General features: G+C 36.2%; 1 protein-coding gene across 1 annotated transcript in view; it reads right to left on the bottom strand.

Annotated features, from left to right (window-relative positions):
- Positions 1-24,211, bottom strand: part of CDH7 (cadherin 7) — a gene marked incomplete at both ends in the record, with an annotated part of 71,860 nt that extends 47,649 nt beyond the window's left edge. Inside the window, one exon of the mRNA XM_082317267.1 lies at positions 24,002-24,211. Coding sequence (XP_082173393.1) covers positions 24,002-24,211 — 210 coding nt within the window. The remainder of the gene's footprint in view (positions 1-24,001) is intronic.
- Positions 24,212-24,664: the final 453 nt, after the last annotated feature.

Genomic DNA, 24,664 nt, shown 5'->3' with positions numbered 1-24,664 from the left:
GAAACAAAGACTTAATTTGGCTATTTCTATTAAATTTTGCTCATCACAACAGCCAGGTTCTTAAAACTTCTGTTCTTGGATTCACTATTTATTGTGGTTGCACCTAGAAGGTTTTGAAATCCCTTTTCCCCTCAGATTATCACTGCTAGTAAATGTTTTGAATTGTGATGACTTATAAAGCACTAGATATTTGTATTTTTCTTTTCTTCTTTTTTAAATATAACACTTTATTTGTTAACTATCAGGTTAACTAAGGGTTCAATTGTTGCTGATTTGGAAGAATTTCAATGCAAATAATAAGTAATATTTAAAATTCATCATAAACAATTGAGTTAACATTTAAGTAAAATCCAATGTGCACACATGTCATATTTCTGCAATGTTTAAGGACCTGACAAACACATTAGTTACTAATACAGTTGTTTTCAGAGGGAGATATGAAACTCACAATTTTGTAAACTGTAACCATATTTCAATATCAACAGCTTAAGACATCTCTTTTAATTTCCTTTTCAGTCTCATTACAGAAGTCATGTGGGACAGAAAAAGATTCCTCAACATTTTATTGATGTCAGCAAAGGCTTGTGATTCATATAGTTGACTTCACACCCAGGCACTAATGAAAGTATTATTCAGCGGGTAATGATTTTCTTACAAAAGTCTTCTTTCCAAGAAACATTGAGAAAGTGATAAAGGAGCTCCTGAAGGGCTTTTGTTTGCTTTTGGTTTTATTAATTTATGTAAAACTATAGTACAAGCCAGGGCTCAGAAAGAAATACGCTGGTCTATGTTCTGTGCTTTCAGCATGACAGATAATACTGAGGACAAGAGATCAAGTCAATATAAATGGCTATACCCAAAACCCTAACATTTTTAATTAGAGTTTGAAAAGAAGGAATACACTTGTAATGTTGCCGGAGTTTCCTTGTCCCAGCGATGCTGTCAGTATAGTAGGGGACCAGCATAGACAACTGTGCCACAGTGGCACAATTTGCCACTTTGACATACTAGCAATTTCATGCACTGTTCTGTTGCCTCCAGACTTTCTCCTTGTCAGGCAAGCACAGAGATAGTCATGTGGGAATACAAGGTCCCATGCTGTAGACCACAGTATAACCACATTATATTTATCTAACACAAGCAGCTGGTGACAAGCTTGCTCAAAACACAGTCAGCCTAGACAAGACTTCTGTTCTGGGTTGATCTAAAAGCCCCAAAATTGTGTCTAGAGTGCTCAGAGCTGACCAAGAACCCAAGAGCTGCTGAGACAACTGAGGTCCAAGACATTCCTGAAATCTGTTCACACCAGCACTGTCCTTATAGGCTGCCTGAATAATTACGTGCTACAGGTAATACTAGAGTCCTACGAATGACCACAAGACAATATATCTACCCAAGATCACCATGAAGGCAATGAGATAATGAGAGGTTACCTATTATATGAATGCATTTCACATTCAAGGTAAAACCAGAGCACATCCTTTTGTGAGTATCAGCTGTGTCATCCCACAGCTTGTCCTTAATAGCCCTCCTGCAGGCAAATGGTATGTCATTTAGTGTATTTTGACCTCCAAGATCTTCATATTCAGTGGTGTATATAAAGCCAATGAGAATAAAACTCCATCTACAATCAAGGTATTCATGCAGGTGCAGGATTAAGAAAGCATAAGATAAGAGAGGAAATAAATAGGAAGGATAAAGAAGGAAGAAAGGAAACTGAGTTTTAAAAAAAAAAAACCAAGGTAAAAAAATCCACAAACCAAAAAAACAAAGTAGATGAGAACATGGACAGGTCTGAAGGACCAGGAGAGAACTGGAATGGGAAACAGAGTGATGAAAGACCTCAAATGAATGTGATGAGGCAGAGGAGATGGGGCAAAAGGAAGACAAAAGGAGACAGGCAAAAGGAAGAATGACAAGTTGAAATGCGAGGAAACAGCAAGGAAAAATAAAAGGTACAAATGAAAGAAAATGCTGAAGTAGTTAAGTGGAGCTGATCTACAGTGACTGATCAGTGTTAGGCAAGAACAGTATTTGAGAGTAAAGCTGTATAACTTTACCAGCACCTTTTCATGCTCTGTTTAATGCAACAGGAATTAAATAGGCCGATAACCTGAATGTGGTCAGGTGCAGTTTTACTGAGGGTGTGTATTACTACTACTCCAAGTTCACAGAAAAAAGCCTTCTCTGGAGGGGAAAAAAAAAAAGCAAAAAAGAGGGTGCAATTTGGATTGTCGTTGATGTTAAAGTGCTGGAGCCAGAGAAGCAAACGTAAGATACATGACTGATGGGTAGGGAGAGTAGCATAAGTGACAGCTTGTTTTGAATGAATTAGGCATTATTCTTTAAACAGAAAAAAATCTTTATTTCCCCTATTAACGTAGTTTCTGAAACTTTTTTTGCTGCTACAGAATGTATGTTTCTGTGCCTAAGAAATTAAAATAGTAAGAATTTTTATTAATTTACTCAGACTTATTGCCTCCCATGATCAAACTTGGAATAAGCAGTTAAGCTTTACTATCCCCTCCTTCTCCCACGTTGTTTCCCCAGTAAAAGGTTCAGAAATGTTGGTGGAAGAGTTTAGTGAAAAATATATAGCTCTTATGCTCTTAAGTGACTGATCAGTGCTCCAGGAGGTTAATAACCTTATGACCTCAGCCACATGAAGTGAAGAGAATATTTAATTCTGCCAAACTTTTGAAAAAGGGGGGTGAAACAGGAAAGAGAACAGTGAAACTTCTTTAGTTCCTTGATGGTTATTGTTCAAACAAAATTAAAAATAAAAGTACCAAAATTCTAAAACTTACACTTCATAACATTCCAGTTAGTATCTAAGTAAGCCCCCAAGGCTTCTAAGTGGAAGATAAAGTTCAGGTGAAAGATTCTTCTAGGAATAAGAGATACTGTCACCTAAAGGCTAGTGAGTTGAATAATTAATAGAAAATACTGAAAACTGGATGTGATAAGAGCAACTATGTCACATTTTTATGACATTTTTTCTCTTAATAACACTCAATAGTGTCTATAGTATTCTCTCTCTGTGCATACTTATATAATTAATCTCTTTATATAGATAGTGATATAGTGATTGTATATATGTATGCAATGTGTGCATACATTTAAGTATATGTATGTATACATACATATGCACATGCACACACACGTACATTTCCTTATTCTGTCCTCTTCTTTTGCGATCTCTGCAGATGCTGTACTCGCAAATCTGTGCCTTCTACCCCCTAGTTTTAATAAGAACACAAAATGCCCTGTGGTGACAGGGAATTGTGCAGCCAGCCCATTAAGATTAGTGCAGCTACAGGAGGAACTCGGAAGCAGCTGCTGCTGTAGATGGAGCTGAGTGGGCATATGTAGCTGGCTGAGTATTCTTGAGGAGTTTTAATGGGCCATCATCATGACATGTCACTCTCCAAAATGACTATTTGTCATTCACACTCTTAAAAAGACAGTTTGGCAGCTTTGGGAGGTAAAAGCCATCTGTATACTGTGCATCATCACGTACTAATTGCATAATATTTATTGGGGGTGGGGGGACAGCAATACTGTATTGTAGCACCACCAAGAGCCTGCAGGCAACATAACAAGTTCAGAATAGGAAAGGAAAAAAAGAGACCTGCTTTTGCCTCACACACACACTTCAAGCTTTTCAGAACTTATCTTGCTACAATTTAGAATGGAGAAACAGACCACAGTGTTTGTAAACAATATGCACATTGGAATCCTTACAGACCTGTTAAATATTCAGCTTTGTTTTGTTTTGTTTTTTCCCAAACCACTCTCAGTCCATCAGTATTTATTCCTTGGAGTACTCATTCTCAGTATTTCAGTAACAAAACTGCATCACTGACAAACCAAGCCACAGAGTAGTGGTTTTGTTATCTGATTTACCATATAAAAAGTGCTTATGTTTTTACCCAAATAGATTTAATTTTTTATGGAAGAAACCAATGACTCAAACCTCATTTATACAAGTGCCTGAAACAATTAAATCATGTGAAAATACCACTGGAGTGAAATTCTATTTACAAATTCCTGAATGTTTATTCTTACCATCTGTATTTGGGTCTCTGCATTTACTTATTCTCCATGAAAAGGACTACAAGTTCTCTTCCATACATACCAATAGTATTTTCACATGATCCATATCTATTTATAATGCACCATACTACTTGCTGTTATATACTAAACCAATGTATTTACTGGTTCAGTGATTTGATTTATTTTGTTGCCAAGAATCACTGAAGCTGTAAGACAAAATTCTTTTAAAGTCACTACTCTCTATTTCAGCAGTGTAATAAAAAATTTTGTGAGGATGCTCTCTCTCTCCATACCCCACGTGTAGCTTCTATGAAGGTGATCAGGCTTAAAAAATGTAGCACGGCAAATAAATACCAAAGACCCTAGTATACTTCATAGAAGAATATCTCTAGGCTAGCAGATGTCCATGGGCTTGAAAAGTTTATGCACATGTAGCAGCTTACAGAAACAGAGCCTTCAAGAAACTTCACTCATTCTTCTCAGATTACTTCCCCACTACACATGAAATAATCTTTTCTTGCACAATGTCAATATACATACAGTAAAGAACTATTTCTTGGGCATACTTTTCTTGAATGAAATATATATATGTATATATGCATAAATACACATATATATCATATATATATACACATACATATATAAATACATATACAGTGATGTGAATATTTTTCTGTTCTTATACCACTGTACCTTGTAAAAATATGTTAATCCTCTTGTTAATTATTTATTTTTAAGTCTTATTTATTAATATATTTATTTGTTTTTATGACCAGAGAATGCATGAACGCACTTTGCCTTTTGGCACGGGAAAGAGGGAAAGAGGGGAGATGAAACAAGAAAGGCAATAGCAGAATTTATATATCTACAATTATGGAAAATGAATGCTTTTACTTTTTCCCTGTTCTTGAAAATAGAAATAAGAAAAAGGAGTACAAATATGCTGATTGGAAAGTTGTTTCTCCCATATTGCTTTTTCTACTTAGCCATGACAATTCAGGCCTAGGATTTCAACCACAGAAAATGAGAGCATATTAGAGGATCTACTTTTTCATATCTAACTCTGTAATCTGAAGAATTATCTGTAATAGCACTGAGCAGGGAAAATAATCATACACACTTCTTGTTTGACTACCATATCAATAATACCAAATTTACAAACAAAAATTCATTTGGTGTTAAAGTTCTTTATGAGATAAGATATGTACTTATACTGAATGTCTTTATTTTAGAGTGGAAATTATACCTCCCATATTGTCTCTTCGTTGTCAAAATACTGATCTATAGTTTAGAGTGATTATCCTGTTTCTGCTTCAACTACCCAAAATAGCTTGCAGCGTTGCTTGGTTGATAATGATTTTTCTCATAGGAACCTGCTTCCAAAGAACATTAGTACCAAGGAATAGATACCCAGAGGGTGTAGAGCTTTTCTCTGTTGTTTTTGGTTTGGTTTTGTGTTGTATCAATTCCTCAAATTTCATTTGCTCTTGAAAGTTTAATGCTACTAAAAATCCACCTATAATCTTACCCTGCGTGTTGGTGGGAAGTGCTGAAACGCTGACAGCCTAGAAGACAACAGTAAAATATGTAACTGTAAAACAGTTGTAGTAATTACTGTGACTAATTGTGTCTGTAGAAGCTTATAAAGTACTGGACTACAAAAGATAGCACGATCTGATCATTTTAATGATGAAAGATTTACAATACAGAAAAAATGTAATTAACTGGGTCCACAGCCACACTAACTTGTAATTCCCTGAAAACAATTAAGGACTTGTTAAATAAAATTTATGAAAATGTTACAACAAAACAGAATTAACCTGTTGGTCTACATCTCCAACTTTAACGTACATGAATGATAATATACATGTCAGGGCATCAGTGTTAGTTATTGTGTTTTGTTTCTTAAAAACTAAATTCCTATTGCCTGTCTTTATAAAGTTTTACATGTTTGGATAAATGCAATACTTAGTGCTGACTTTCCTGAAAGATTTATAGTCAACTTGAAATTAACAATTCTTCATATGATCATATTAGTTATATGTTATAAAATGTTTCACACCACTGAGATATTTCTCAAAGAATTTCCACAAATCTAATCCCATCAGTATTCCCACTAAGATCAATAGGGCTACTCCTAGATTTAAAGTGCAAAATTAAGAATTTGACGCAATACTATATCACACATAATTAGTCCCTGGGAAGGTATGTTGGGGAGAGAGTCATAACTGCTCAGAGCTGGCAGTGGGTCAAGGAAATGAAGCAAGAACAGAGAATTTTGAATGTAAAATTTTACTATAACATTTTAATATGGGTAAATTATTTCATATGAAAAGGGCAGCAATGAAAATCTGTAGAAAAACATTGCAGTTTCATTGCTAGCATGACAGTATAACATGAAAAAACAATGCATGACCAAATAAAGTGCAGTATTAGATATCTTCCTGTAGACACTTGTCTTGTGTCTTAAAATAAGTTCACTTAAAAAGAGCAGAATCCCTTGGTTAACTTATTATCTTAAAACACAAGTTACTGTTGTCAGTGTGTTTACATTTCATTTAGAATCTCTTTTTCAGTCTGGCTTGATTAAACACCCTAACATTTCTGTAGTGCTTTCTATTAACTACTATGACCAATTACTAACACTGCAGTTCAGTAAAGGTAAAACACTGAATGACAAAGAAGTTGTTCTTTTTTCAGTAGGCTATAGGACAATTTTTTTTTTTTTCTTTTTTCCCCTACTCTTATGTACTTTCCTGAAGATGGTTTATCAATCACATTGATTTTTACCCAAAAGTGTTTCTAAAGTACATATCTATCCATCCATATATACCGGCTAGTTAATTAACAGCCTAGTGTTCAAAATTTACTCCAAAGAGCAGGGAAATTTAACCCTGTATTACATCAAATTAAACCTCTGTTTCAGAATTCTCTAAGTTAGGAAATCATCCTTACCCATGTACAGCATGTCAGGACGTGCTTAACGCTCATGAAAGTTGGTACTAAACATATGCCTAAGCGCCTTTCTGAAATAGAGCCTTAATCCTTGTGCAAAAGAAGGGTGCTTTAATGAAGAGCGATGTGCAGCACATAGACTAATTGTAAGAAGCAGAACTGAAAGCTTAAGTGATTCCATTACATAAATTCACACTGTAGCTGTTCAGTATTCAGAACAAGCTGAAGTAGGGTATGCACAGTAAATACGGACGGTTGAAAGTCTGCCTTAAATTGTTCAGAACATTTAAAGTGATCCTTTGCAAATAACTACTTTAAAAGGTTTTATTTCTTCTTAAGATTTTTTTTTTTTTTTTAACCATTCAAATTTGCAGGTCTGCCAGGGCTTTCGGATATAACCAGACTGATCTCAAGATAGTAATTCATATTTTGATAGGCATTTTTACTCCATAGGATTAAGGGCTGGGAAAGAAATGCTTTTAATGCCTGTGTTTTGTACTGTTTTTCAGAAAACATTTGAGAGGGAGAATAATGCATTAGTCTTTCAAAATCACAACAAACTGCCTTAACATGAACAATAATAGGTTAATTGTAAAGCCTTCCAGCTTAGAAGGATTTTAACAGCAGCATGTAAGGGGCAGTGCTCTCCTGGTGCCTTTTTCTATTTTGGTGAGAGCGGTGAGTATTTAATCAAGATAATCTTATCAAATTCCTATACAGTCATTACACCTGGTTTCCTTAAATCATATTTTGACATTTCAAATGATGAGAGAAGACATTTATGGATTAAAATTGAAATTCACTCATAGTTTTCAAAAAAATCCATAGATCTGAGTTTTGCCATGTACAATCCTGATGCCAACCCAGGATTTTTTCGTCTGTTGCTTGTGTTTTCACCAGAACATGTTCTTGCTGTGTTTCTTACTCACTGCCATTAAATGCTGGCAATACAATCAATTTATGTGCCATTGATGAACAAATGATGAGAAAATACTGAAATGGCAGGTGTTATTTGATGTTGGTCATGTATACTTGCTGAATCTACATTAAAATTCAAATTGTGCAGACCTGTTTCTAATTCTGAAAGCCATCTGGATTCTACTGAAAATGTTCAAAGTCTTCCTTTGGAAACTCATTTCTGAAGGTTCCAGTACTTCACATATATTGAGAACTTTTGATTTACATATAGACCCCTCTGATTATCTGAAACAGCATGTCCTTTTGCCGCTATAAAAGACATTGCATAGGGTACATAATTCAAATTCTTAGATGGTTCCTGATGAAATTAGAGCACACTTATCTAATGATCGTTTTCACGTTGTTCCCCTTCTGAGTGAGCTCTTGTTCAATAAAAACAGAGCACACAGTGAGTTCCTTATGAGAACACTCCCTGCTTCTGAAGCATTGTTGTCAACATGAAGGTACAGGAGTTACTAGTATTGTGTATTCCATTAACTGCAAACAAGATCAGTCATCTGAATTTACTCTCATCTACATCAAATATTTCAACTCAGATGACTTACTAATTTGTCTGTCATACTTCTTATGTATACCATCAAACATCTCCTAAAGGGATCTTTTATTATAGTATCTGATCTTTTTATTATAGTATTTGATCGGTTTTATAACTGAATCTGAAAACAATGAATTACTCTTGGAGATTAGAGTTTAAATCACTATAATAGTTGCCCCTAGCATTCAAGACTGATCTTTGCTAAGTTTCACTTGACACAGCATGTAAACTTCTCTACCAGATTGTCTGAGCACTCTCAAAGCTTAATTGATCCAATTTGCATGTCTCATCCCGGCAGAATTGTGCATCGTTTCTATCCTCTTGGACTAAGTGATCACAATCTAATCACTTTGTATACAAAGCAGATGGAAAGTTTCCAGCTCCTTTGCTATTCCCTTGCATGCATCCGTATTAAAGCAATTCTAATTCGACAAGCAATCTGATCTTTCTGTATTTTTATAGGATTACTGTCTCATTGATTGGCCTTCTGTCACGAATTGTAATGTTCAGAACTTTATACTCAAGGCATTGTCACGTTTGTCTCACACCTTCTGTGTGGTCCATTAAAATGATCACTTAATTTAACAAACTGTGCTAAATATCCCCCCTTAGGGAAGTTCTATACAGCTTGATGTAAATCATCAGCACACCTCTTTGCACTGGAAGGAGAGAACAATTTCCATTCATTGAGGATCTACTCCTATATTTTTAAGGGAAAACAAATTATTATGTCTCTATTCATAAAGTACTGAGCCTTGTACATTAATAAATGCTGCCAAAAATTTTATATCTTTTAAAAGGAAAATGTAATTTTAAATTCAGTAAATATTTTCCAAATAGCAACTGTTTCTGCACGTGAAACAGAAATCTATTATTTATGTTATTTTTCTATACTTTTTTCCTTCAAAAATGTGCAAATTTTCATTTAAATAAAATGGCAGTTTAGTAAAAAGTTATATTGCTTATGAATAGATGAAATCTAGCTTGTGAAAATAACACAAATAAATAAAAGTTTCTGCAAAGAAAAGTCACAAGCAGATCAGTCAAACTAATGAAGATCAAGGATGTATAAATCTCAAATATCATTAAAATCAAACTTTCTGAAGAGAACAGAAAATTCTACGTAATAATCTCACTTGTAATTCACAGTTGGAATTTATATTCCCCGCTTGTCTCTAGCTTATATACATCTTCAAAGGTCATTGTGTTTCCTCAACCGTACTCTATTCCTTGCATTCCGAACTAGTGAATCCTTTGTCCTCCTAATGGTCCCACAGATACTGTGCTCTTCTAGGAGTTTGTGGTTGGGTAGTATTGCCTTATTTTTTTCTTACATACATCCTTTTTATTTCTTCTTCCTCTTTTGTTTTCCCCACTAATTTCTGTTTGTATTTGCTCAATAAAATTTATGAGAAGGGAAAAAAATTGTTTTGGTTTGGTTTTTTAATTTGTTTTCAATGAAGAATACATGATAAATTGTAAAGCATGTTGTTGGCAGAAGTGATCAAACACTGGTAGTCAGTGCTCATGACAGCACAAGATAAGGAATACCCTTCAGTCTGCTCTGCAGCTACTTTTAAAACAAGTGGAAGACTGGAAGGCAAAAACAATGGCTATATAAGAGAATAAAGGAACCAGAATGCACTATTTAAATTCTCCAATTTTTATCAAACAGAAAGCATGTCAGTTCATTAATAGAGCCATGTTGTTGTGTCCATATATACACAAATATAGTGGGACAAGTGGAAGGAAAGTAGTTGTTCAATAGCAAATCTAGTGAATTCAATGTTAACTGGCCAAGAACAAACTGAATTAACCAAGTAAACCAATTTTATCATAAAAAAGGCATTCAGACAGTAAACAGGCTTTCTATTAATGTGCTGCATGCTGAAAAGTGGTAGTATAAAACCAGCAATGCCATTCTGTGACTTGCATTTCAAACAGACTCAGTGGACAAGTCATACATAGGCTGTTTGTATTGCCACCTTGGCTAGGTCTTGTAAAGACAAGCTCTTTCTTCCCAGGAGACGAATTATGCCTCCAATTACATAAGTAAGAAAAACCCCTGCTATCTTGAGATTCTGTTCTCATTGTAAAAAATGTATGGTTCCATAGCTTACAACTGGGTTGTGCAGGTGTAAGTCAGTGGAACATAACAAACATGTCTGTGGATGACACTCAAGGAATAATAGAATGCAGTTTGCTGTCTCTCAACTATGTTAGCTCAGCAGGACTAACGGCAATAATAAGTAGAAAAAAAATCATCACCAGAACAGACAGGTGTGACTCACACATACAATTCATCTACAGAGTAATGAAGTATACTTCTATACAGTCACTTTTAAGAGCAAATTTTCTGCTACTCTATAAACAGACACATATTAGACCATTGTATTGTATTTAGTGAAGACACCCAGGGTTTCTAAGCCAATGTGAAAACTCGTGGCCCTGAGCTCCCTTTTCCATGTGTTAACCTGCTGCTTCTTCTGACAGTTCCACACTCCACCTGAAAGCATTTAAACCTTCAGTTAAGGTAAAAAAAATAACAAAATTGAATGTTTTGCTGGAGCCCAACCTTACAGCAAAACATCAGGAAGGGTCTATTGATTAATGAGACACACAACTTCAGGAGTATGAAGAACAGAACAACCCTTACTTTACCTTCCAAAACATCATTGATAAAATAATGTTATCCTCTACCAAACATTATTAGATAGTATCTTAATGTTTTAGAATTTAAGAAAATCTATCTTATTTCATTGCATTACTTCTGTAGCCACCAACAAAACCAAAAGTGTACTTTGATTTTGAGAATAGATTAGGAAAGCATTGAAAGTAATGTTAATCATCAGTTGCATTTATATTCCAACAGATCCAAGTAATTATGGGAAAAAAAAGATCTGGTTTCATCCCGTTACTCTCTACAATGGCACTCGGATCAGTTCTGTCAGAGTTCTGTTATCAGTAAAGGTTATTTACAGGTGCAAGAATGTTTGGCTCCAGGAAAACTTGTGATATTGCTGATCAGTTTGTTCACTGTAATAAACTTAATTCTTCTGACCTTGATGGTTAAGCTGCAACGTGTTTCCCCTGTATCTTGCTAACTACCTCACAAAGTAATTTTCCAGAGAACTGAATCTGATCCACAGCCTGTTAGCTCATCCTGCTACAGTCCAAAACTGTGTTCCAAATTGGTCTTTGTGTTTTAAGGATAAAAAAGCATGCATGAAATGATCAGAACTGGAAGGTGGGCCACTGTATCTAATACACAGAAGAAAAAACTTATGTCAGAAGCAAAGGTAAATATCTTGTATTTTTAGCGCCGTCTGCTGATACAGACCCTTATATCTCTAAAGGTATCAGAAGGATCTGCCATCAAGGTGGACATCTCAATCTTTCTGTTGTCTTCACCTGCCTTCCTTGCCTGCTTGGCAGATATTTTGGAAGCAAGACAAAGCACCTGAGCCCCAAGTCTGCATCATCCCATGTGAAAAGCAGTCATTGATTTAATTTTGTGCTTCTAGAGGTAAAATTAGGAAAAAAAAAAACACATTCTGGAAAGATTATTTTGTCATCAGGCTAGCAGAATGGACCATCGTCTTCTACCTAGGTCTAGCTACTTAGAATAATAGATGAAGGGAAATTGTTGAATGTGATACTGTGGCTTACATAGTATGGAACAAAATCTAATCTTGATAGGAGACTGAAATTAGTCTGCAGGAAAAAAATTCTCATGTAGCCTGCAAATAGATTGAAGGAAATACAGTTACATGAAATGATGAATGTCAAAATACCAGTCTAGAAGGAAAGATGTCTACTGAGGTTCTGAAAAAACTAGAAAACCCACGAGTGTCATTATTTCATTCCCTTAACTCCAAACAGAAATTTAATTCATAAGGTGCAGGCTGCTTTCCTTAGTGGTAGACCAGAGCATTAACCCTTTGGATTTTCAGCTTTTAATTTGGAAACAGTCTGGACATGGCCCAGTTCCTGCCCTGACAGCTGCACGTATTTGCATTCTTCTGTCCATCTGCTGAGAGCTGAGACTTCCTTGGACTCCTCCAGATCTGCGTGTTGCTTTTTTTGCTTATCTATCACTCTATCTTGACCCCAGAATTCTTGGAACCTCTACAGATGGAAGGATTTTCTTTCTTGTCCTATGTTGTTTGGCACCATGTTGCACATTTTAGTTTTGGGTTTTTTTTCAGGTTAAATCCTGAATTCTCTAGCCCTCTCCAGTAGTGTTTTATAAAAAAATATTTACATCTTTCCTTTTCTATCCCTTGCTTCCCTGTTCCCAGAAAAGAAACATAAAATCACTTTTCTACTATCTTTGTCTTGTTGATATTTGTTTTTTTTCTGCTGTTTTGTGTCACAGATTACCTTGTATATGGCATCTTCCTCTTTCAATTAAAAATGAGCTTTACTTACCTTTTTGTCCCTTTCAACTGGATCTGCTAGTTAACAGACCTAGTCTCCTTCACATTTCTCAAACCTGGGTTTTACTGGTTCTCTGGCTAGGTGTCCTCTTTTTCTATCTGTGTTAACATAACTAAAAGTCAGCCAGCATTGGTACCTACAAGACCCTCTTTCTAGAACTCCTGTGTGATGAATTGATGTGACTTAAACCAATGTGTGCCCCATATACACACATATAGCATCCTTAGCAAAGAGCAAAGGGAATCAAGACCTATACATATGATTGTTATGCCTTAATCTAAATTAATCTTTTCATTGATTGCTTTGGTATATTCTTTTCAGCTTTACGTCAGGCTCTGGAGTGAGAAAAACATAGCATATTGCTTCATCATGGTCCTTGCGTTCTCACACTTACTTACACTTTGGGATGCGTTTTCTTCTCTTAAACTTTTTCAATCTCTTTTTTCTTGTACTAAAGTCATTAAGATTAAAATCTTTACATTTTCATTCAATCTTAAGACAAATCTGAATTGAATAAATGTGTCAGTACAAGTGGGAATTATTCCTCAATGTAAGGTACCTCCATTGTTTCCTATACATATTAGCATATGCACACATTTACGTATATGCTCCATCACTGCTATCACTCCAATTCCTGCTGGTTTCCTCCATAAAACCTCCTTTGATATGGCTTCATTCAGTTTATCAGTCAAGCAGATAAATTGAAACAACTTTTTAAACAACTAATACTTCCTTTGCTCTCTGAATTTTTCAAGATGGTTTGATATGCACTCAGGAGTACACGATTCAGCAGAAAGAATAAAACAGAAAAGCAATAAGGCTTTAAGATTCTCAGAGTAGTAGTGGATATGAGCTTGCAAAGAAAGAAACCAACATGAATTGTGCAATTTGAATCACACAATGAGACAGGAAATAACAGTTTCACTTGGCTTATTTCCTGTTTAGCTGAAGGTATAATAGAGTGCTTCTGTTCACGGCTTTTTATTGTCAGAAAGATATTGAAAAAATAGAAGGAATGCATAAAAGAACAGTAAAGATGAACACAGGACTGCAGTGCTGTGCTGCAGTGCTGACTAATGAGGAAAACTTTTAAAAAGTGTGAAATATTTATTGCTTGGCTAAGCAACAGTTAAGTGCTAAATGGTAAAAGACGGATGGGGTGGACAAGTCTGCATATGCATGAAGATTATGAACATTCAGGAGCAAGAGAAATTATTTAACAGTTTTTAATATAAACACTGTACAGCATTATAGCCCTGTAAGTTAAAAAAGAAACATAAAAATATGCCAAGTACTTTCCCAAATGCCTACTCTGCCCATATAATCTGTGTAAATTGTATAAGAAAGACAAGTTAAATATTTTGCTAATTTATGGCATTGCATTTATACCATGATTACGGAAACTTAAGAAATGACCATCTGCTTTTCCCAACTGTGTCTGAAAACTTTTCAGTGTTACAGAATAACAAGCTAAACTTTGCCTAATACAGCACCTGCCTACCTTGTAAGGAAAACAAATTGCTTGATTGCCTAGTCAGCAGGTTACGATTTGGTACCTCAGTATGAAATGTTTAAGCAGCTTATCATCCTCACACACGTATCCAAGTACCAGATTTTCCATATTTTCAAAGCATTTCAAATGGAAAATAACTGTGGGCTCAATTCTTCTCACACACCTCCACAGCAACAAAATTGCATGTCTTTATAGTCCTTAAAGCAATTTCTCATGATTTACAGAAACAGGAAAACTAAATGGGACAGTATGACTATGGTAACATTTTGTGGAATGCATGGAGCAAAATCTCCTTATATCACCTGGAAAATGACATTTATTTCCTTCTACTCAGAGAGGGCCAAAGAACCTCCTGGGATGTAGGTAGAACATTCTGTTGGACCACCCTTAGCTGTTCTCAATAAATACCCTATTCACCCATATGAAACACCATAATGCAGGCCTTCAGTGCTCGATATGACTATATGAAAGGAAGGCACTATTTTTTTACTGTCACAATGTGGAATATGTTGCTACCTGTTGTCAATCAGTCCTCACTATTCCTCTTTTACTAACCTACAGAATAAAATATCAGTTACAAATTCGATTTTAAAATGGCCAAATAGTGATATTCCAAAATTAATATTCTCAAATGGTCTACTAAGGTCGATAAAACAGATTTCAAGATTCTGGATTAAATCTTCAGTTACTGTATGAACAGCACAACTTAATAAGCAACACATTAAACAACTTTTGCCTTCTTCTCCAATGTTTAGAACTACCTTCTTCTCCCTGGGGAACATTCTAAAAAAGACAGCCTGAGACTGAGCCAGTAAGGCGTATTTTGTATTTTCTGGTACATGAATAATTGCATATGAACTACTATATGCAAAAGAGCTATATTTGTCTTGGTATTCCTATTTATCTGAAAGATAAAATAATGTTTATTCTTTGGTCTATTGTTTATGATTTATAGAGTACTACTACCATACTACGTGCTTTACACCCACATAAATAGCAATATTACTTTTGCAACAGCACAGGGCTGCAGCACGAGCAAATGCTTGAAAATGGAAGGAACTACTAATTGTAGTAATTTTTTTAGCTGAGCCAAAAACATCAGCAAGAATTAATCCTAAATATATTGTATAATTTTATGAGCATATTCATTGATTTTGGTGATCAGCATCTTTTCCTGATGTGTTCTTATGTTGTCTATGGAACTTCTTCATTGGCTAAGTTTACACTTAACCTGGGAAGATTAAGGTGGTTCTCATTTATAGATTGAGGTCAAGTCATCTATAGTTAGGTGTTGACAACATATTTTTAATATCATGCAAAAAAAAAAAAAACCCACCCTATTTTTAACTGGTTGATCCTCCTTCTTACAGCCTTGAAGCTATGAGAGATTAGGCATTATGACCTCCTCAAACTCCTGCTTGTGGTGTAGGCTGGTATTCATACCACAACCATGGTTTGGACAGTTGGGACAGAATTAGAGTTCTTCTAACAGCATAAACTTCACTGCTTTTTCTAAGAGCTACTTGTCTCTAGTTTACATGACAGTAAGTGTCTCTTCCAGTGCAAAAGTGACAGAGAAGATGCTGGTAGCATAAGGTAGCTAATAGCTATTCGGAGAGAAGAGAACAACCTAGTGTATTAACTTTCTTCTCTCAGTAGTTCCACCATTAGCACTTCAGCTACCTCTTCCAGGGAAATGCATAATGCTGAGAGAAAAAGATTATACTGCAGAGATTTTCCAGAACTTATCACCAGTATATTCATGTAAAAGCCAATTTATTGGATATGAAGGAACCATTCCCTGATTTTTTCAGGATCTCTAAGTATGTTGTCCCAGGTACTCCCCTTAACTGGTAAAAGTTAGCGCTGAAAAACTGACATGTGTACACAGGTACTATTTTCTTAAATGATGACTACTACAAAAAAAAAAAAAAAAAAAAAAAAAAAAAAAAGACAAGGAACTTGAGAAATGCAGTGTGATATTTAAAAAAGAGAAAAAAAAAGACAAACACCAAAAAAACCTAATAGTGTGCAACAAAGAAGAAATTCAGCAGAAGAATTGTGACAAGGCAGCAATAGTCCTGGAGCACTTTTAGACTGTGACACATGGAAAATACTAAATACATGGAATGAATGCCCAATGGGTCTGTAGAAAGACACTTATGTCTAACAGTACAGGTATAAGAAAAAAGGCAACATGGAAAATGTAGTGTGATAGCAGGCTACAAGATGTAAAACTTTAAAGCATATGCAGTTTGATCTTTTGAAAGCAACAGAAAAATATCCTTTATCTTCACTGGTCTGAAAGAAGAAGTAGCCTTGTACTAACATAGATATCAAATAGATCTGCACTTATGAATTTCAACTAACTTGTCATCCATAAAGGATGGAAAATAAAGGCAGGAAAGAACTCCCTGTTATCTGTTCATAATGCTTAAAGATGTTGCATGATTGTCATTTTCAGAATAAATAATATTCTATCTTCATAGCAAATAGTAAGGTATTGTTCTCAAGCTATTTTCGGGATGTTGACTAATTTCTCCATATTTCTCTGGATTCTGTCATTGCTTCTTAATCTGCGATTGCCTCTTGTCTTACAAGACCACTGCCTCAGGGCAGGGGTTGTGTTTGCTTGCACTGTGCCTAGCACAGTGAGAATTTGGTTCATAACTGGACTTCCTTAGCCCTAGAATAATGCAAATACAGTTCTTGGTAGCCCTAGTTTTACAGTGCTGTATTTCCACCATCATTAATACAAAACTGTGAGACAGAGGTAAAACTGAATGTTGAGTGACAGCCAATAGCATGAAGTAGAGGGCTAAAAACAAGCTCAACAGATGAAAGGGAGAAGGAACATTAGAACATGGCTAAAAAAACATCAGCTGAAGCAGCATGAGCTTGACTGACATCAAAACTGTAAATCTCATGGTCTCATTGAAAAGAGGCATTTTCTGATAACCAGCCAAGCATACAGAAGACTTGCATCTACGTATCATTGCAAAATTAGCTTTTACTCTTGCTTTTCTATTTTGTCAGAGACCCATAAAATATAGTTTTAAATAATGCCCAAAAGAAATTCAAAGCAGAGCACTGCAGGTAGATCCTATTAGTCTACTGAAATACAGAACTGGTATTACAGGATTATATAAATAGCATGGCTGTGCCATTGAATAAAAAGCTGTGAAGAGGGCTACTTAATTTACGGATGTTGTCATCACCTTCACTAACCTTCCTCTTCTGTAATGCCACATGTTAAGGATCAATGTTCTATATTATACTAAAAGATCAAAAAGTTGCATGTTCTGGTTCAGTATGCAACCATAAGTCTCTCAACTCTATTATCACTTCTAATAATGAAATTACATACAAATTGTCTTTTAGTGCTTGAGCATGTGAAATTGTCATCACTTTAAAACCCTGGCATAAAACCCATTTCTGTATCAGTTCAGCTATGTGAGAAGATGACTTCCTATAAAGAGAGAAAGAGGAAATTACACTGTAGCTGTGCAGGCTAATGAAATCAACAAGGAAAAAGCAGTAGATTTTAGGTTATCCATTTGGATAATTCTTCCTGTGTGCCTTAATCTCACCGTTCTCCCCAGAGACACTTTAGCCTGGCATGCTAAGTAGGAAACACTCAGATTGTCAGTCAGCTCTTAGTTATTTGAGGTAATCCAAATAAAGTAAAGCATGGAATAATGCAAAGCCCACAGTGACTATCTAGTGAAGAAAAACGTGTGCTACTGGTGACTGCGTAGTACAAGCTGAGATGGTAAATTCATACCACTGCTGTAGAGTTGAAGCATCCCTTCAGCAAGACCTATTCAATCCACAAAGCAGGTAAGTAGGACTTGACTATTTTGTCTGTTCATGTGTTTCATTTGCAGCACTTGTGGTAGAAGAACATTGACAGGAATGGCATGTCCCAATTTACTTAAAAGGTCAACTGTTATCAATTTTCATAGCACAGAACAACAAAGAGTTCCTAAGATGGATAAATATCAGAAATGCAGCAGATTTGTTTTTTCACTTTCATAAATGGCCTTTTGAGAAAAGGAGCAAAAAATATAACAAAGAGGAAGTTTCTCTCTGAGTTATTATGCCATCTTTGTTTTCCACATAGTGTCCACAAAGACAGATAAAAATAGTTGGTTTGGGTTTGGTTTGTTTTTCTTTTTCCCAAAAGTACTTGGGGGAACAAAAATAAAAGGAAAAAAAATCTGTGCGGAGTTGTAGCTATTCTCAGCCAGGAGTTTACTTGCAAAGCAGATGTGAACATTTATCTTGTGCAGGATGCTTGGAGGGGCGAGACCCCAGGTTAAGGCTGGGTAGAGAGTGCAGGTCCCCATGGGTTGCCTCCAGAGGGAGCGGGAGGGACAGAGCCCTCCAGGGAATTGCACCGGACCCACATCCTGCTCCATTATCTGTAACTGAGGAAGCTTAGCCTCTTTTACCTACATTTAGCCTTTGTAATTTCACCCCACCTCCTGTCCATTTCCCAAAGTGTCAGTAAAACTCCTGTAGCGTAGTTTCTAGAGAGATTAAAAGTTATTTGGGCTAATTTCTATTCAGAGATCCTCAGCTCTTTCATCACAGATGAAGTTCCCTCAGTTTCTCAGCAGCTGATATTCCTGCATATCAGTCTGAGTTTGACTGAGTGGCCAGCTCTTCCACAGTACTCACCGCCTTGAACTATTTTAGCAAAGACATTTATTACCCAAGTCAGTCAAAAAGCCATCAGTCACATCTGAAAGTGTCAGGCTATGATCTAGAAAAGGAGCCCCACTTTTGATTACACCTGTATGGCTTGATACAAGGTCACACCACAAATAAATATCATATGTGAATAACTCTGTCACCCTATTGACACGTTCACCAACACCTTTGAAAAACAAAAAACAAATACAAAAATCCCGTATCCTCTCCTGTCCAGCCTCCTTCCCTCCAAAATGATGAGGCTGGAAAAAACCCACTGTCTATGCCGACAATAACATACAGTTCCTGTTTTGCTGCTTGAAAAGCCCTTTCCCCACCCTGCCTTGGTACAAACCCGTAAATTCTCTTAAATGCACTAATTTTCTAGGAAATGTTTAAGTTCACTGCATTTTTTTATGCTTCACTCATTCTGTACTACTCCAGAAAATAATAATGCAAATATTAGCTTTTATGCACTTTGGTCCATGTTTTAAAATTGAATCCAACAAGCCTTTTTATCTTAAAAAAGTTAAAAGAAAAACAATGAGGCAGGTAAAATGGAATTGGAAGGCAATGACTGTGAGCTCTAACAAACTACATGCTCTAAGTCCACTCAACCTTTTTTTCTTGATTTTAACATCTAGAAAATGCAGGTTAGGATTTATGCTTTCTTCCCCATACATTATAAATAACAATTACATGCAGGGCACTTTACAAGTTCCAAGTATTATTTTTGAGAAGTACCAGTGAGCCTCTCAAAGTCAAATATCAACTTCTTGGGTTTGTGCTCAATCAAGCCTATGCCTTTTTCTCTTTTATTTTCAGTCCTTCATATCTTAGTGAGGTTTCAGGAGGAAAAAAAAGAGTTTAACTCAGCAAAGAGCTTGAAATTGTCCCTGTCTTTAACTACACCTAAATTTAGAGCCATTGGAGAAGGAGCTTTGGTTTTGATCCAAAAGAAAACAGTGAAGCCATCCATCAATCAGCATCTCACATGGAGTTCACAGCCTTGTTTCACTTCTGCAGGTTTTTTTGTGGCTTCCTTTGATTTTTTTTTTATTTTTTATAAGAAAAATGAAAGGGTTACTGGCTGAGACTTTGTGTTATTATAATGCTTTTGAGGAGACTGACACTCTTCCAGCAGAATATGTAAAATGAAACTAAAAACAACAACAAAACCCAACAGCAACAACAAGAAAAACCCACAACCAAAACCAAACCCTGGATGTCTGATAGTTATGTAATAAAACCAAAAAAGGTATCAACAAAATTTTAAAGTTCTACTTTAACTGCACCCTTTTTGCCAATATGTACCCATATACACTTTAATTACAAGATTGTACACAGCTTTTCAAATGTTCAGTATAATAGCATACACTTTTTCCTAATTTTAGGTGTTTATGCATTGAATCATTTAAAACTGCTATGTACTATTATTTTTATGCCCAAATAGATTCCATTTAAGTCATTTATACGGAAAATACAGAGTAAGGCATTTCACAAAACATATTACCAAGCAATAGTAAACATTTTCTGGAAAACAGAAGCCATCTATACTTCTAGTTAAATTAGCTTCATAGTTAACTGCCTCATCTCCTACATGGCATGTCTGGAAGATAACAGTGCCTACCCGAACAGGTAAATGGGCTAAATAGTTAAATGCTTCAGCCCTTTAAGTGAACATAACATATGCTGTGCTGACAGACAGAAAGAAATTGTATATGGTTCAGTCCACAATCTGATTACATGTTAAGCACCTCCCAGGAGGCACCCAGAATTACTCAGGATTGAATCCAAGATGATTAAAATTCATACTATGGAGAGGAAAGACCTACATTAAAAAAAAAAAAAAAAAAAAGCAAAAAAACCTCAGTCACCTCTGACTCCTATTAGTGTAAAACTAATGGAACTTCTCCAGAGGTTTCTCCAGAGTGACGCAAGAAACAGGCCCCAGCCACCTTAAGAAAATAAATACATTTAAAAAAAAAAAAAAAAAAAAAAAAACACATTCTGCCAATAAATGGATGTCAAGGATGCAAGAAGGGCGACTGCAATATACCTCAGGTATGGATCTGAAGTCTTGTTAAACAAACATGAAAACACTGAAAAATTATTTTAAGTGAAAGATTCATCTTACTCAGGTGAATTGGAATCCTATTACATTATTTAAAAGGAATAGGATTTTACCCTGCATGATCATGTAATTCGAGTGTCAGAATGCACACACCCAGGAGGACAGAGTTAATGCTGAGCATGGAATTAACATTGGTATTTCATGACTCTTGAATGATTTGTCGTGTAACCCTAACATTCTCTGAATGCTGCCTTCCAAACAGAATTGCCTAGGGCTTTGTAAAATTGAATAGTGGCAGGGAGAAAACATTCCTGGATATTTTTGCAGCTCAATTTGCCTGATTTTTTCTGAAACATTTTTCTCTCACAGCCCTTAAAATCTGGAGGAAGGTTCCTTATTCCTGGATGTGCAGTTAGATTGGCACCCTGCAAAGCATCCTGAATGTCAGGTAGTACAGGACTGACCTCCCCAGGAGCAGAGCACTCTGCAGAACACAAGGCAGAGTCTGGTTGCTGCTTCTACTTCACTTCATGAGAGAAATGAGTTATGCCAGCTCTTTGCTTGCTGATGCTTCCTCACCAAGGGAAAAGAAATAAAATAAATAAATAAATAAATAAATACATAAAACCGCAACCTTCCTATTCAAATCTCGGTCTTCTCAGTCCCTACCTGCCTGCAAAGGATTTGAAACAAGAACAGCAATATTTTTAAGGGGAGAAGAGGGGGAGGAAGGCGACTGCTGCTGACTTCAAAGTGGTGCTACACATAATATGTTAACATACAGAAAGAAAATCACTTCTTCACCTTTTTGCTCCCCTGCATGGGAATGCAGCTTCGGTCATGATTGCACCTCAGGAACCACACACTAAAAAGCCTCTCCAGTGAGAAGGTTAGGAACCGGGCACATCTTATCTTATAAGATGCTCAGCAAGGGCTCTGTTTCCAGGAATATGGGCTTCCTTTTGCAAGGGCAAATTTTTATCTGTTTTTCCTACAAAAAGAATTGCTCGTACAAATGTGAGTTCCTGAGCCAACAACTCATACTGCTGATACAAAAGCAGGCTGGACAAAGACTGTTTCAGAAAAAAAAGGTTTGCTTTTCAGAAGATATCTGCTTATGAATGTTAGGACTTTTATAAAGGACAGGAAAGAGCTGACTGTGAAGATAAAAATAACCACATACATGCAAATATCATATACTCTAGTGCTACCACAGCATCTTTGGACATAATATAGCAATCAAATTGATATGAGAATTGCTACAGATCAAATCCAGTCTTCAGTCAAGTATTTAAAGACACTTCTTCTCCAGGAGAGAAATTCTAATTTGTAAGCCACACTACCTTTTTTATCAATGGGCAAGAATGCCAAATATGCTATTTTCCAGAGGCACAAGAGAAGCTCTAACCTGAGAACAAATTTGCCTAAAAGATAAAACTCACAAAGCCAACCAGCAGCTGCATGGCATCAGAATGGAAACTGCTACATAACCTAAAACTTAACAAAAACTTTCAGGACTGCTGTAATAAGAGATGATATTTCTGATTCTAGCACATCTTTCTTAAGGGCTCAATTGTGCAAAGTACCAGCCTCAGTTCAGAAAAGCACCTAAACACAACCATAGCTGTAATCATGAGAGCTGTTCCTCATTTAACTTGATTATTCAGTTAGCATGATTAAATTCTAAGTGCTTAACTGTGTTAGCACAAACATCAAGGTTTTTGTCTCAGTAGCACAAATTAAGTAAGCTGAAATTCATTGCACTCGTATATTTGAAGCGGTGGATTTCAGATTACTTCATCTGTAAGCATGCCATTTTGCCAAAAGCTGTCACTCCCTTGTTTTCTATGCATTTGCTATATTTTAATGAGAATCTTTATTTATTGATTCTGATATGACATAGAAAAATGGGTTTTTCTTTCAATAAGAGGATTATGCATAAATGTTACATAGAAACACAAGAGGGTTTTTTGTTTGGGTTTTTTTTTTCCCTTCATAATTGCTGAAGGAAGCATATTACCCACCAGCACAAGGCAGTGAATGAGCTAAGTCCCATATTCACAGCTGTGCTCAGTGTGCTCCACGTGCAGCGACAGGCACTCAAAATGAGCCATTTGGGATGCCCTGATGTAAGGGCTTGTTCAGCACTGGCCTGGTGCCCATCAGAGGGAAGGTAAAGCCACAAGGCTGTGCCGTGCACAGAGGGCAGCGAGGCCCCCAAGGTGCCAATCTGCCAGCCAGGCAACGTCAAAGCATAGCGGTAATGCAGACATGCCCTCCTTTTTAGTTGTCACACCCCCAGATGCCTGTTTCTTTCTCTCTTGACTTCAGCAGTGCTGATCTTTAGGGAGCAATTGACATATCACAGAACTTTTATCTTCTGGGACTAGCTGTTAGCTCTTATAAAAGAATATTCATCGTTATGTTTCTTTACTCCTCTGTAAAAAAATACATTTAATATTAGTAATAAAATATTTTCTCTTTATCAATGGTGGTAAAACACTTTAATTATTGCACTCCTTTAAAGAAGCATAGCTAATATGTAGAGCTTTTAAAGAAAATTACAAGAGGAATCAGGAATGTAATGTGTTGCTGTTTTGAAGTGCTAAACATTTTTCTTTTCCAAATTACGAAACTTTGGCCCACCCTGGCTTAATTCAACCACACTGGCAGAATTGCAATTTTCAGGTTGCACCGTATAAACACATCAAAAAGCAAGCATCTGCACCCTCCAAAGTTTGTTTAAATCCCCTACCTTTCCTACATAGAGTGGGTCTGTACCCATGTATTCTTCCAGCACAAAGAATTGATTCCACACCCAGCTGCGTTTGGTTCTCGTCCTCCCCGACTGAAAGTAGGGCTTTGACCTGGACCTCGAGAGCTCTGCTTGATTCATCCCAGAAAGACAGAGGAAAAGAGCTAGTATCTGCAGAAAATGGCAGAACTCCACTTTGCCCAACTTCATCTTTTTTTTTTTTTTTTTTTTCCACTGTGTAAGAAAAAACCTTGAGGAGAGCGGGCACAATTCCAGTTGTCTCAGTAGGTCTAGCCTCCGGCAGGGTGTCAGCTGAGAGTCCAGAGATAATAATTTGTGGAGCAGTCAATTGGGAGAAGTCACCACTGCTGAACAGCCTTCACCAAAGAAGTGGTGAAATAGGTACCTATCCGGGAAAAAGATAAGAACTGTTGTCAGAACTTTTTTTTTTTCTTTAAAGAAGGCAAATTCTTTGCAGCTTTCACGTAATACATCAAAAATGTTTATTTATGTTTTTTCTCATCATCAACACAGTTGAGTTTACATAAGTTTTTGAAAGTTTAGAGCTCATTCCTTGGATGGCATTTCTACTGCTGATAGAACTGTATTTATATTATAAAGTTCTCTTGACTGTTCTCTTAATACACCAGTTTCCCCAGTACA

The sequence above is a fragment of the Platalea leucorodia genome (genome assembly GCF_965183815.1).
Source record: "Platalea leucorodia genome assembly, chromosome: 1".
Taxonomy (NCBI): domain Eukaryota; kingdom Metazoa; phylum Chordata; class Aves; order Pelecaniformes; family Threskiornithidae; genus Platalea; species Platalea leucorodia.
Note: the sequence above shows the minus strand (reverse complement) of the source record. Positions and strands in the feature narration are given on the sequence as shown.